The sequence below is a fragment of the Chinchilla lanigera genome, unplaced genomic scaffold (genome assembly GCF_000276665.1).
Source record: "Chinchilla lanigera isolate Chin_1 unplaced genomic scaffold, ChiLan1.0 scaffold00007, whole genome shotgun sequence".
NCBI lineage: Eukaryota > Metazoa > Chordata > Mammalia > Rodentia > Chinchillidae > Chinchilla > Chinchilla lanigera.
This window is the reverse complement of record NW_004955408.1, coordinates 3,262,165-3,278,127: the sequence shown is the minus strand read 5'-3', so window position 1 is coordinate 3,278,127 and position 15,963 is coordinate 3,262,165. Positions and strand designations below refer to the sequence as shown.

The 15,963-nt window shown below is 35.4% G+C and overlaps 1 protein-coding gene across 2 annotated transcripts in view; it reads left to right on the top strand.

Moving 5' to 3' along the window:
• Positions 1–15,963, top strand: part of Meikin (meiotic kinetochore factor) — an 86,649-nt gene that overhangs the window by 53,668 nt on the left and 17,018 nt on the right. For both annotated transcript variants that reach the window (XM_013507645.1, XM_013507640.1), the window contains exon 6: positions 1,229–1,299. In XM_013507645.1, the coding sequence (XP_013363099.1) occupies positions 1,229–1,299 (71 nt within the window). The remainder of the gene's footprint in view (positions 1–1,228; positions 1,300–15,963) is intronic.

Genomic DNA, 15,963 nt, shown 5'->3' with positions numbered 1-15,963 from the left:
TCTTACTCCTGAAAGAATGGCTGTCATCAAGAAATCAACTAATAACAAATACTGGAGAGGATGAAGGGAAAGAGAAACATTTCTTCATTGTTGGTAAGAGTATAAGCTGATAAACCACTATGGAAATCAGTATGGCAATTCAACTGAACTTCGAAATTACATTTGACCAAGCTATTCTCTTCCTAGTTATCTTCCTGAAAGAGTTAAAGACATAATATCATTGTGATGTATGCATATCCATTTTTATAGCTAAATCTTGCAAGCAGCCTATATGTCCATCAGTAGGTGAATAGATAAGAAAATATGGTATTTATACACAGTGGAGTACTACTCTGCCATAAGGAAAGACAAACTGGAGTCATTTGTAGGAAAATGGATGCAACTTGAGACCATAGTGTTAAGGAAAGTTAATCAGACATAGGGGCTGGGGATTTAGCTCAGCGGCACAGAGTCTGCCTGGCAAGTGCAAGGTTGTGAGTTTAATTCCTGGTACTGGAAAAAAAAATAAAGAAAGAAAGAAAGTTAATTACATACAAAGGCCTGAATATTGCATGGTTTCTCCTATATGAGAAACCTAATATATAAATTAAGTGCAAAATAAAAGACAATAGGAAAAAAGGAGAAAAATTTTTAATTATAATGCAGCATGGACAATGTATCTGAAGTGCACCTTGATTTAGTATAATTGTTTTATATGTTTTAGGCCTGTTAGTCTGGCTGATAATCTATATCTGTGATAATTAATTAGATAAGGACTTATACCATGATTAAATGGATCTGATGCGGGCAAAAAAAGAAACTTAAAAAGAGGTTGAAGGGAAGCGGTAAAAAAGAATTGAGTGTGTTATGTACATATACCACTTCCTTACAATGACTGTAATCATTATGTACTGTAAAAATGTACTAATAAAAATTAAAAATTAAAAAGAAAGGAAAGTGGAAATGGTAGGATGATGAATGAAGATTTTTGATTACACATTTCTCTATTAATTGAAAGGAAGATGTTTTGTGTATTGTTTACTACAAAACATGGAATTTTCAAGACAAGAGTGTTAAGGATATTTTCTCCTATTTTAGATTTTTTGGCATATTAAGTGCTTCTTCATTAATTATTATTAAGTCACAGTCATTAAAATAAGATTTTTATTTTATTTTAAATTTGAATTTTGTTCTCTATACTTGTAATGGCAGTTTAAGTAGAGCACTAAACTATGTTTTTTGTTTATAGATAATGCAGATTGTGAGGTTTTACTTGCTGAGAAAATTTCCCCTGCAACCTCTGAAGAAACAAAGAAAAATGCAAGTATTAAAGTGTAAATGATAATTTTATTAATAAAGGATATATTTCTAAGTAACACTTCTATAGGATTTCTTTTTCAGCTATTTAAAGCAGTGGTTCAAAGCATTTTGTAGTTTAGCAATCAGACTACCCAATTTTGTGAATATGCTGTGTAGTATATACATGAATATATACGTTTAATTTCAGAATAAAATGTATATTTTTCTACTTCTTTTTTAATAATTAGATGTCCATCAGTTATTAAAGTAAAATAAGAAGTGTTTTATGTAGTCAAACAGTGATTTATGCTGAGGATTACCTCTGACATTAAGCTCTGAATCTGAATGTCTTTGAGATAGAATTTGGACTTTATTTTGTACATAGTAAGAGCTGCTCTCTGAGTGGCTCTTCATTAGTTATGTCATTTCTGTATATCATTTCAATTGGAAGAATAATTGGTTTGTGTTTGTTTGGATTTATTTTATGGCTGAGAAAAGTGAGGTTTAAATGTTCACCAATTTTTTTTGAGGAGTTTGTGGCTGGTCTGTTTTGATCCAAAAGCAGAACCCTGTATTCTTTCCATTATGCTATACTGTTTGTTATATAAATTAGGGAGCAAATTGAAAAAGAATGACAGTGTTAAGGAGAGCCATTAGTAAGAAAGTTTTTTGGTGAGAGGTTATAATGGCTTTGATTAGGGTACGTATTTTGTAGCAGAGATGAAGAGATATGCATAGATTCAAGAAACTTTTGTCTGTGAAGTTCATAAATTGATATAGAGGATGAAAGAGTAAGAAGTATTAAGACTTCTAGTTTTCTGTCTTGCACGGCCTTGATGGACAGAAATGCTAGTTGTGGTGGAACAAACAGGCAGTCTATTGATACATGAAGATGGAAATGTTGAGTCAATGGCCTTTTTACTAATACCTTAAGAACTTCAATGCAAAAAGTAGATAATACACAAGAACTGGTAGATACTGATAGGAGAGAAGTAGACGTTCTAATAAAGAATAAAAAGAAATGCCTGGATTTGAACACACTGTAACCAAAATGAAGAATATTCTTAATGGACTTAATGGTAGACCAGACGTGGCTAAAGAAGCTGAGCTTGAGATATGACAAAGGCTACTTCCGAAACTAAAAAGAAAAAAGAAAAACATTGCAAATAACCAGAACAGAAAATCAAAGAAATGGGAGACAAAAATAAAATATGTAATACATGCATAATAAAAATAATGGAAAAGTCAGGTGTGCTGGCACACAATTGTAAACCTGAGAGCCCGAATGAGAAAGATCATAAGTTTGAACCCAGCCTGGGCAACTTAATGACTTAGGGAGACCCTGTCTTAAAATTTAAGAAACAAAATTTAGAAGGGTTAGAGATGTACCTCAGTATGAAGGCCCTGGGTTCAATCTCCAGTACAACAAACAAAAGCCAATAACAGATTCAAACGTTAATGGTCTGAAAGTATCAATTAATGACTGATTTTTCAGAGTGGATAAAAAAAAACTCGATTATTTTTTAAAAATTAAAAAACCACTTTAAATATAAAGACACAAATAGATTAAAAGTAAAGGAAAATGGATGCACCTTGAGACCATAATTTTAAGTTAAATAAATGAGACACACAGCTTGAATATCACATGATTTCTCTTATCTGAGCAACCCAAAACATAAATAAAGAACAAAAGGAAGGATAGGTGATGCAGAGATAGATCTTTTGCAAAAGGGAAGGGAACCAAGAGGTGGAAGAGGAGAGGGAGCGAAAGGGTTGAAAAGAATTAAGATGTGTTGTGTACAGGTACCAACTCCCCATGAGAAATGTAATCATTGTGTACTACAAAGATGTGCCAATAAATAATAAAAATTGAAGAAAGAAAAGGTATAGAAAAAATTATACCACACTAACATTAATAAAAAGAAAATAGGAGTACCTATATTAATTTCAGACCAAGCAGACTGTAGAGCAAGGAATAATTGTCAATGACACTGAAGGGTATTATAGCAAGACAAATGGGTCAGTACTCCAATAAGATAAAAATCCTTAATACATATGTATGTGATGTCAGACCACCAAAATACATGAGGCATCAATTGGTAGAACTACAAGGAAAATTCAGTGAGTCCACTATAACAGTTGGAGACTTCAACAGTCCTCTGTCATGAATGGACAGACCCAATAGGCAGAAAATCAGTAAGGACATAGTTGAACTCAACCGCACCATCAACTGAGCAGAATATAATTGACATGAACAGACTACTTCAACAATAAACTGCACATTCTTCTCAAGCACACATGGAACTTTCACCAAGACAGATCATATTGTAGACCATAAAACACATTTTAATAAGTTTAAAATGATAGAAATTGTATACTATCTGCTCTCAGATCACAATGGAAGTAAAGTAGAAATCAATAATGGATGAATACCTGGACACCACCAACATACATGGAAATTTAAAATAAATATCTAATAACACATAGAACAAAAAATAAATCTCAGAACATGTTTTTAATATATTTCAAAACTTTTTTTTTTTTCTGTCTTTTTGAGAGAGGGTCTCGCTATGCAGTTCAAGCTGGCCTTGAGCTCACTTTGTAGCCCTGGCTGGTCTCAAACTCACAATGATCCTCCTACCTCAGCCACCCAAGTGCTGGGATTAGAGGCACACACCCCCACACCCGGTCCTATCAAAACTTTTTATGAAAAAATTTAAAAATTTCATAACAAAAGAAGAAAATAAAAATAGCTAATATATTCTATCATCTTCAAAGTAGTTACTCAGAATACAAGATAGAGGCAAAACATTTTATATCTTTTTTCATTTTTTTTGGTTTTTTGAGACAAGGTCTTCATGCCCATTAATATTTGTTTTATATAGCTGGGTGCACTGGTATTTGTTGCATGTATATTTATGATTATTATCTCTTCCTCTTGATTGTTCCCTTTACAAGGATGTGGTGACCTTCTTTGTCTCTCTTAATCAGTGTTGGCTTAAAATTCAATTTGTCTGCAAATAGAAAACTACCCTTGCTTTTTTCTGAGTTCCTATCATATGGAATATTGTTTTCCATCCTTTGACTTTCAGTCTATAAATTTTTTTTAATTAAATGTGTACCCTGTATGCAGCATATTGTTGGATCATGCTTCTTGATCCATTCTGCTAGTCTGTGTCTTTTGCTTGGTGGATTGAGGCCATTGACATTGATGGTTACAACTGATATGCACTGGTTTATCCTTTTCATGTTATTTTCTTATTGTTGGCTCCCTGTTTTTTCCCCTCCCTCTGTTTAAATTATTTGCCTTGCCTGATAGATTCCTTCTATTGGGGTTCATGGGGTTGTAGCCCTTGTTTTCTCTTTCTAGAATGTTTTTGAAAACACTTTGCAGTGCTAGTTTGGTGGTCATAAATTTCCTCAGCTGTTTTCATGGAAGCATCTTATTTCTCCATCAGTTTTGTTTTGTTTTGTTTTGTTTTTGGTACTGGGAATCAAACTCAGGACCTTGTACTTGCTGGGCAGGTGCTTATGCCACTGAGCTATATCCCCAGTTCTCCATCAGTTTTGAAAGATCATTTTGCGAGGTACATCAATCTGGATTGAAGGTTGTTTTCCTTTAAAGCTTAATATACTCCACTCCAAGCTTTCCTTAACTTGAGAGTTTGCGCTAAGAAATCAGCTGTGATTCAGATGGGCTTTCCTTTATAGGTGATTTGTTTCTTCTCCCTAACAGCTTTTAATATTCTATTCTTGTGTTGAATTTCTGGAATCTTGACTATGATATGCCTGAGTGTAGATTTTTTTTGGTCATAGCCAATTGGAGTTTTATATGCCTCACTTAATTGTATGTCAGATTCTTCTACCTGTATGTCAGTTCTTCTACCAAAGAAGTTTTCTATGGTTGTGAACAGTTTTTTAATATAATTTGTGCTATCTCTTGCTTTTTCATTGACTCAAATCAATCTGAAGTTATTCCTCCATCATCTATCAACTGCTGTATTATTTCTTATAGTCCCTTGCTATTTTTAAGAAATCTTTTTTTTTTTTTTTTTTTGATGATTGCTGGCTGCAAGCTTGTCTTCTATATCTGAGCTCTCGTCCTCACATTGGCTTAATGTGCTACATATACTTTCAGTGGCATTTTTATTCTGGATATCTGCTTGAATCTGCCTTATGGATTCCATTTCTTTCTTTTGCTGAGCATTAATGGCTTCCATATTTTTCTTAAACTCCTCTATTTTCTTGTCTGTGACTGCTCTATAGTCACTAAGCATGTTTTCAATGTGGACATTATCTCTTCAGTTATCTGAGAAATTATTTCTGATTTGATTTTTTTCTAGAGCCTCTTTCAATTGCTTTGTTGTTACCACTTCAGACAAGCCATGTGGGTGATTTTGGGATTGTCCCACCTCATTTTACCCTGAATTTGCTTTTGGTGATGTTTGGGTTGCATCTTACATGTCTCTTCATTTTCTTTTCTTTCTTTTTTTTTTTTTTAATTCCTGGGATGGTGTTTATAAGTTGCCTATAGGGGGTTGCTTTCTTGCTAGTATTTAGAACCATTAGGAAATGACTACTTCTCCTAGTTATCTTCCAGGTATGGCTGGTTTTTGGTTTCTGAGGCTCCTGTAAGATCCTACCTCTTCAATTTGTTAGGGCATGTTTGACCCTGCCCCTGGTCTTTGGCACTGTGCCACAGTATTTTCTGTGACCTTTAGTCAATCTTAGAATACCAGAAGGAACAGCTGTTTAGAACAATTATGTCCTTTTTGGCTATAGTAGTACTGATAACAGAAATGTAAAACACAGCCTAGAAAATGACAAACTAAAGTAACCATTAATTTGTCACATTTAACCCTATAAACTAGGTTTGTGATTATATAGCAAAATCTAAAAAAAACCCATAAAATTGTATGCAGTATACAAGTCCTTAGCATGTCAATTTTGCCCTTGGGGGTTAAAATTTAAAATGGGTTAGGAGAAAATAAAGAAGTGGAAAAAGAGGAAGAGTTTAGAAGGCTGGAGGACAAAGGGGATCACACTAACTTTGGGAAACTGGTGCAGAAGATTGGAGGGAGAGAAGGAAGAGAGAGAAAGAAGAACTGAACAGAACCACAACCACAGTGAGGCTCACCACCACATTCATACTCATATAAATACAAGTTCAAACAATGAAAGAGAAAGAAGCAAACAAAAACTGAAAAAATACACAAAAAAACAAACAGAAAAAACAAAACCAAAACAAGAAAAGAAAACAAGAAAGAGAAAAAAGGAAAAAAAGTCCACTTCCAGGTTTGTCTCTGCTGTCAGTGGTAAACAGTATATGGAGACAGCATCCCAATCTGTGTTGATTTATCCTTAAAAGCCAGCAAACCTGCACTCTCTGGTGGCTTGCGTTTGTCAGCACACCTTCCACAGGCCTAAGCCCAACTGGGAGCTGCTGGGTGGAGCGAGCAGCTGTTCTGAGTTCTGAGCTCTGTCCTCCCTCTCCAGCATGTTTCCTGGTCAGTTGCAGTCTCTTGCAGGACAGCTTAGCCCTTGGCACTCACTGGAAGCTAGTGCAGTCCTTCATGTCCACTGTTTCCCTCCACTGCTGCATCTCTCCTTGGAGACCTTTGTGGTTGCCAGCACTCACAGTTTGGGCAGGTTTGGAGCACTCCTCTCACACAGTGTTTCCCATCTTGGGAGAAGGCACTGTTGGGTATCTTCTTCTTCTTCACTGAAGTTTCTCTCTTCACTCTCTGTGATTTTCTATTAGTACCTCAGTTCCTTCCTAGGTCCATGGGGACTCATTTCCTCCTTCTTGTCTTCCCCACATTGCTATATTCCAGCATCTGGATGATAACACTTAGGTTCTTTCTCTGCTGCTTAGAACTCCACCATCCTGCTCCATCTCCTGAAACAGGGTCTGGCTCAGTAGACTGGACTGGTCTTAAACCCACTATGTAGTTGAGGCTGGTCTTGAACTCACAGAGATCCTCCTGCCACAGCTTCCTGAGTGCTGGGATTATAGGTATGTACCACCGTGCCCAGAAAAAATATCTTGAACTAAGTGAAGATACATTAGTGGTATGCAGGAAAAGCAGTGGTTAGAGGAAAATGTATAGCATTGAATGTACTTTTTAGAAAAGTAAGACTATCTAAAATAAGTAATTGATTTCACCTCAGGGAACTGGGAAAACAAAATTAAATCCAGAGTAATAAAAAGAAAAAAAAATAGAAATAAAGGGCTGGATAAATATCTCAGTGGCACAGTACCTACCTAGCAAGCACAAGGTCCTGAGTTCAATTCCTGGTACCAAAAAAAAAAAACCAGAAATAGGTGAAATTGAAAACAGGAAATGAGTAGAGAAAAGCAACAAAGTCTAAAGCCAGTCCTTTGAAAAAGTCAATATGAGTAAGTTTCCAGCCAAGCTAAGAAAAGAAGAGCAGGAAGACAGAAATTACATGTATTAGAAATTACAGAAGAAATATCACTAGCTCTCAGGGACACTAACAGGGTAGTAAATTAATATTATAAGTCACTTTGTGCTCACAAATTTGACCTGCTAGATAAAATGAGATAATTTCTTGAAAGGTACAATCTAGCAATTCATATGAGAGTAAATAGGTGTAGACCTATGTAAATTAAAGAAATTGAATCAATAATTAATAGCCTTCAAAAATCAAAAGTATCAGACCTCAACAGGTTCACTGGTGAATCTCACCAAACATTTCAGGAAAAATTGTACCAATTTTCTACAGTCTTTTCCAAAAGACAGAAACAAAAGTAATACTTCCTAACTCATTCCATGAATCTGCATATGTCAAAACCTAATGGTGAAATGAGACAGACATTACAAGAAAACTACAGACTAATATTTCTTATGAACATAGATAGAAAAACACTTCAATAAAATAGTAGCAAATTGAACAGTATATAAAAAGAATAACACACCACAATCAACTGAGATTTATCCCAGGCATACAAAGCTGGTCCAGCATTTGAAAATCAGTTAATATAATTTATCACATAAACAAGCTAAATAATAAAATGACACAATCATATCAATAGAAGCAGGAAAAACCTTTGACCACATCAAATAAATACTTAAGAAATTCCCAGCAAAATAGAGTCATAGAGGGACTCCTTCAACTTGGTAAAGAACATCTACAAAAGACTCAGCTAACACCTTTTTCAAGTCATAAATTTGAAGCTTTTCCACTAATATCATTAACAAGGTAAGGATATCTCTTCTCATTATACTTTCCAACATTGTACTAGAGTTCCTAGCTAGTATAATAAGACAAGAAAAGAAAGTAAAAGGTATTGAGAAAAAGGAAATAAAATTTGGAATAACAGACCAAAAATTTCCTCCTCAAGCAAATAAGCAGTTTTAGCAAGATTGCAGAATGTAAGGTTAATATACAAAATTCAGTCACTTTTGTCTACATAGTAATGAACAAATACAACTGGAAATTAAAAGCATATTATGATTTACATTAGCACTCCAAAAGTGAAATTCTTAGATATAAATCCACTAAAGCATAATCCACTAAAATATGACATGTACAGGAAGTATTCAGTGATAAACTAGATAAAAATAGAGACATTGTATGGTCATGGATAGGAAGACAGTATTATCAAGATATAGTTTTCTAGCATGATCTATAGATTCAGTGCAATCCTACTCCATATCCCAGAAAGTTATTTTGTGGGAATATAAAATGGTAAAGCCACTCTCAAAGACACTTTGGTGGGTTTTTATAAAACCGAATATACACTCACCTGGGGCTGGAAATATAGCTCAGCAGCACGGTGCCTGCCTGGCAAGTGTGAGGTGCTGAGTTCAATTGTCAGTTTCCAAAAAAAATTATTCAAACCAAATATACACTCACCTGTGATCCAACAATCACACTTAGTGTTTAGGCAAATGAACTGAAAGCTTAGGTCTATACAAAAACTTGCATGTGGTTATTTATAGCAACTTCATTTGTAATTTCCAAAGCTTGTAAACAGTCAAAATGCCCTTCACTAAGTGAATATATAACTTAATTATAGTATAGCCAGACAATGAAATATTATTCAGCATAAAAAGAAGTACAGTATCAAGCCACGTAAAAACAGAAAAATTAAAATTCAGGCATGTGAAAGAACTCAATCTGAAAAGGCTATATAATGTGTGACTCCATGATATTCTGGAAAAGGTAAACTTGTAGAGACAGTAAAACATTAGTATTTTCCAGGGATTGGGAGAAGGGAGGGTTAAATAGGTGGAAAAGAAGATTTTTAGGGCGAACGATTCTGTATGATACCACATAGAGAATACATGATGTTGTATATTTTTCAAATATCGGGGAATATATGTCACTAAGAGTGAATCATAAGGTAAAGTATAGACTTTAGATGATAATGCTGTGTGGGTGTAGGTTCATCAACTGTAGTAAATACCCCGTTGTTGTGAAGGATGTTGTTCGTGGGACAGGATGTACGTATGCGAGGGAAAAGGTATTATGAAAACTCTACTTTCTGCTCAGTTTTGCTGTGAACCTAAAACTACTCCAAAAAGTAAAACTCATCGTTTTAAAAAATACTCAGTTGCTTTTGGGATCATGAAGGAAACTTGTGATTTTAAGATCAACTTTAGTGGACTAAGGAGCACCAAATCACAAGAGTTATAAGGTGAAGAAATAATGTTTATGTATAGATCTTGCCTCTGAAAGGAGGTAGAGAAAAAGAACAATAACTAGATAGAGAAGCAGAGTCACAGGAAGCTTTAGTTTTATGTTTTTAAAGATGGAATATGTCAGACAATTTTAAAGGGTGAGTGGGAATGATGGGAGGGAGAAAGAGAATAGCTGAATTTCACCCAGCAGGCAGCTGGAGCCCCCATGGCCTAAAGAGCTACCCATACTTGGCCTAAATTTTACTTCTTCAGCCTAAAGCAGTAAAAAAAAAAAAAAATCTCCATACTGTCAGTGTTCTCTTTTCCATACTTTTCACTGTCTTTGTCCTGCTTCCATGCTTCCATTTGCTTCCATTTGCTTCCTGCTTCCATTTACTGTCTTGGTTTCCATCTCTCCTAACCACAATGTCCTCTCTCCCCGTGCCCACCCCATCCTTTTCTTCCCTGCTTCCCCCTCCTCCCTTCCCTACCTCTATGCAGATTAAACATCTTTCAGTTTAAGTGTGCTACCTCTTGCCTTTATGCCATTTCTATGCTATTTTATACTCTGCCTGTTCTCAAAAGATATGCTCATAGTAGCTGATTCTTCCTAAATATAGCTCTACCCTAAAATTCTGTTATTTTCATGGATATAGAGGAATTGAAATCCCTTATCTATCCTGCTGAGAAGGTAAAATGGCATAACCACTTTGGAAAAGCGTTTGACATGGATCCAGCATTTTTACTATGAGTTATATCCCCAAGACAAATAGAAACATACAACCTCACAAAAATTTGTACATGAATGTTCACAGCAGCATTATTCATAAAAGCCAAAAGAGAAACAACCCAAGTGCCAATCTACTGATGAACAGATAAATAAAATGTAGCTTGTTTATTTATTTATTTTTCTGGTACCGGGAATCGAACTCATGACCTTGTGCTTGCCAGGCAGGCGCTGTGCCGCTGAGCTAAATCCCCAGCCCCCAAAAATGTAGCTTGTTGATCCAATAAAATATTATTTGGTAATAAAAACAAATTAAGCACTGATATATACTACAACATGGATGAACTTTGAAAATATTCTGCTCTTTGAAAGAATCTGATCACAAAAGATCACATATTATATGATCTAATTTATCTAGGGTAGGCAAATGTATAAAAGCTGAAGTAGTTTAGTGGTTTCTTAGGGCTAGTGGTGGCAGAGTGGGAAGTGACTGCTAAAGATACAGAAGTCTTTTAAGGATGAACATGTTCCAAAACTTGTGTGGTTATAGTTATAGAACCCTGCAACTATCCTCAAAAACATTGAATTTTATACCTTAAATGAGTGAGTTATATAGTATGTGAATTATATCTCAATAAAACTATTTTAAAGCACCACAAAACTTTCCTATATTATTATATGGAAAACAGAAGTCCTTGAAATGTAAAAAGACATGGTTGAAAAATACAAGGATAGGAATTGGCCTTTAAAAGAGGGGAAATATTTTCGCTGTGATGGATTTGTAAGTTTATTGGTGGGAGGGCTGACTTGATACCTAGAAGGACCACATATTTCATTTAATGCTCTACTATCACTGTCATCATCTTGAAATTTTAAACTGCTTAACAAGGGCCTCACATTTTGCCTGAGCCATGGGTGGTGACATCCTGTTTGATAGCAACTATTATTGCAGGAAAGTGTGAGACAAGATTGTCAGCTATGGGTAGCACAGGGAAGAACGCCAGAGGTTTAAAGAAAATTGGGTGGAGATGATATAGTGATGAATGCTAGAGAAGTATGGAAGAGTTTGTCTATGGCCACTTTTTTTTTTTTTTTTTTTAGTTTGGGATTGCATTAATGTGCAGATGGAACAATTTTCCTCAACACTCAGTTGTACTCAAGGTCCAGAGTAGATGGATGCAGGGCTCATGTAAGGTTGAACATTTGTCAGATATGTATGATAAAGGAAAGAGGTATGAGAATAATGATTATGATGGTTGCTAGTATAACACATAGTTAAGGAAGGAAGAAGACCAGAGAAGGCCAGTGGGTGAAGATAAAATACTATCAGTGCCCTGGAAATTTTAAGGAGAGGAAAATTTATTCCATAAAGAAACTTTTAACAAGGATTGGAAGGATATTTGAATTGGTGATTCTATAGTTTCTGTTGACAGTAAAGCCTGGGGTTTGATGATGCAGTGAATGAAGTAGCATGAGGGGTTATGGTTATGGTTTGTGTCCAGATGTCCCCACAAAGCCTCTTGTGATCATAGGGTTCTTTTTCAGAAGTGGTTGAATCTAGAGTGTGGAATTGATTCATAGTGTAATGCTGGGATTAAGGATGCTGTAATTAAGGGTGGGTGATTGCTGTATCAGTCCACTGATTGGATCAGCCCCACCCTAATCCCGGTAGTTTGTCTGTCTGTCTCCCCCACCCCCTCACCTCTCTCATTGCTTTTGGTGTCTTCCTCCACCTTGAACTATTGCTCCTCTGCCATGTGCCAGCCAGCCAACTATGAACTGAAGCCTCTATAAACTGTGAGCTAAATAAACTTTAACTTTGGGTGTTGAGTATTTTGCCTCAGCAATAAGAAAAGTAACTAAGATGGGAAAAACTAAGAGGCTAGTTGGATATATAATGCACTTGGTTGATTAAATCCTTTAGAATGATGGCAGACATAAGAGAAAAGTCTTCAGGGAAAGAAAGCAGTTGGTCAAAGCTATCGTATATTCACTTTTGGCTCAGCACTATGGTTCATTCAGTGCTTTAGAATATACCTTACACCTCTCCTATTTTCTTCCCCTCTTCTCTTTCTCTCTTTTTTTTTTTTTCCTGGTACCGGGAATCGGACTCATGACCTTGCACTTGCCAGGCAGGTGCTGTGCCGCTAAGCTAAATCCCCAGCTCCCCCTCTTCTCTTTTTATACCCCCAGCCCTAATTTAAAATCCTGTCATTTGTTCAGGACCCAACTCAAATTTTAGCCCTTTACTTACATTTAACATATTTAAATTTTGACAGAGTTAAAGGACATTTTGAAAGCATATGACAAGTTACATAACAGGATAAGCAGTCATTGAACAGTCTGAATTTTTATTTTTTAAAAATTAGTGCATGTTTGGTACATGCATATAACACATCTTAATTCCTTTTTTTGTTCCCTTTTCCTCCCTTTCCTATCCCCTCTCTCCATCTCTTGATCCGTTGCTATTTGAGAAACATCTGTTTCCCTACTTCCTATTATCTATCCTTTATTTTGTTTCTTATATAGTCAATAAAGCAATGTACCTTGTAATGTTGCAGTTTCCTGATGTTAAGAGTACATTTAGTTTCTTAAATGCAGATTTGTGGTATAGTAAAGACAATTACAGATATATTCAGTATTTTCTCTAAAATTTAATTTTAAATTTCAATAAGCAGCTCTCACTATCATTTGTTTTATTTTCATAGGACGCTATTTAGGAGATGTTACCTTCAATATGGTAGGAAAATTTTTTGAACTGAACATATCAAACTATTTTTTCTTTTAACTAATTTTTTATTTAAACCTTCAGTCCCTCATACTTGGCTGCAGATGCCCATACCATACTCTTCTAAGGAAAATATGTGTTTTCGTATAACGGTAGGCATCTGTGCACACCGGTAGCTGTGCTGGAGGAATAAAGAAATCAATCTTTCCATTCACCCACTTGGTATGACAAACTGCGAGGTGTTCACACCTGTGTTAAAGTGTAAATGGGTAAGCTTTACCCACATTATATGCTGTGTTACATTTTTGTGCATTTATAACTTTTTAAATTTTTAAAATTTTTTTTGGTACTGGGAATCGAACTTATGACCTCAGGCTTGCCAGGCAAGCACTTATACTACTGAGCTATATCCCCAGCTTTTTATAACTTTTTATGGAATGTTTTCTTTTGATTTCTCTTGTAGAATTAGCCCAGTTCATTAAAATGTCATGTGAAAATCCACTTTTATAACTTTGAGAAGAGGTTGAAAGTGAGTCGTGAGGTGACTCAGCCACCAATGATGACTTGGAAGATGTAAGCCGAAGAAGTTAGCAATATATAACAGATATGGCAGGTAGAGATATAACAGACAGAGAGATAACAGAGAGGTACAGAATGAAGACCTTGATTCAGATGAGGTCAAAAACAGTAAATAAATATTTGACTAGTCAAAATGATCATGTATATCTGAATGATCTAATGTTAGAACTAGGTCAGAAAATGTTATTAGGTTATTAGGTTATTGTTTTTATTTTTGTTGTTTGTAACAGATGACATGCTATAAGATGTTTTGAAATATACTAATAGCAAAATACAAGAAAACTAATAACAAAATATAAGAAAACGTTCTATATGCATGTTATGGTTGATATATTGTGTCAACTTGAGTCTAGAGGCTTGGCTAAGTGACTTAGCAGTTCTACATCCTGAGACTGTGCAAGAGGAGGGTGCAGAGACAGTGTGGGTGTGGGCAGATAGCCGGCATACAATATAAGGGAGGAAAAAGAGGCTTGCTTCCCCCGCAATTTTGCTCTTGTTGCTTTTGCCATCTTCTGCCACCTTGAAGTGTTGCCCTTGTGCCATGCCACCCTACCCTGCCTTGGAGCCAGCTGATTATGGACTGAAACCTCCACAAACTGTGAGCTAAATAAACCTTCCCTTCCTGAATTTTGGGCATTAGGTATTTTGTCTTAGCAACAAGAGAAAAGTAACCAAGACGATGCACCATTAGTAATACTCAAAAATATATTTATCATGACACCTCACTATCTGAACTAGAAACCTTCATAGCAGCACTTTATCATTCTAATTGTCAGCTAAAGGATTTACAAAGAAGTGACAGATGTGTGCTGAGATTTTTAGAACAATAATGAGACTCAAGAGATTTGATTTCCTTCAAAAATGCCTACATTTTGATGACAAAAAGACTTGCCAAGAAAGAAAAAAGCCCAACAATGTGTATGTTGTTTGCTCATTGTTGAAAGCTTTGTTTTGAACTGTCAAGCAATTTATACTGTCTGAATACATGACAGTTGACAAACAACTTGCATTATTTCGTGCTTGAATCCCCAACACAAATAAAGGCAGAAATGGTTACATTTTACAAGAAAATGAAAGGCAAAGTAGATGTTGATGAGTTATGCAACAACTATGATGTCACTCGAAATACAACGTGTTGGCCAGTGGTTGAGTTTTACCAGATCCTAAGTATTAATAGTTTACAAAGAAATAACAAACACAAAATATCACAGGGAAATTTTCTTAGAGGATTTGGGACTGGAATTGATAACATCAATTACAACAGAGGGAGAACAGTATGTATCTACCCAAAGAACTACGGAAAAGAATTTTGGAGAAGACCAGTGAACAGACAGGTGGGATATCACAAGAACCTTCTAACAAAACAGGAAGACCAGCAAGACATCAAGTATGTCCCACCAAAGACAGGAAAACAAAACACATGTACTGTCAGTGTGAGTGATACTTGTGTATGGAATGTGCTGTTCTCGTGTGAAAAGTGCCTTAGGTGTGATATTTGGAGTAAAGATTATTTGTGTGGTAGAATTTTATTTGTATTTTCACTGTAGTTCACATGGGAATTTATTTCTGTTGTTTATTGCTTAGATTTAGTAAACAGTTGATATAGAAAATGTTGATGTTTATTCTAAATACTCAGTATATATTTGATATTTTATTTTATTAGTATTTTATTTTCCTGCTAAGTGGACATTGTATAATAAGGAGCTCCTTACAAAAGAGGAAGAGAAGTGAAAAGCACGATTGCCAAAAAGAAAAGGAAAGCTAAGCACATGTGCTGTCAGTGTGAGACTTGTATATGGAACATGCTGTTGTCATATGTGAGCACTGCTTTAGGTGTGATCATTGAAGCAAAGGTTATTTCTGTGGCAGGGTTTTGTTTGTATTTTCACTGTAGTTCACATAGGCATTTATTTCTGCTGTTATTTTTTTAGATCTTGTAAGCAGATAAACATAAACAGTTGATGTTGAAAATATTGATATTTATTCTACACACTCATTTCATA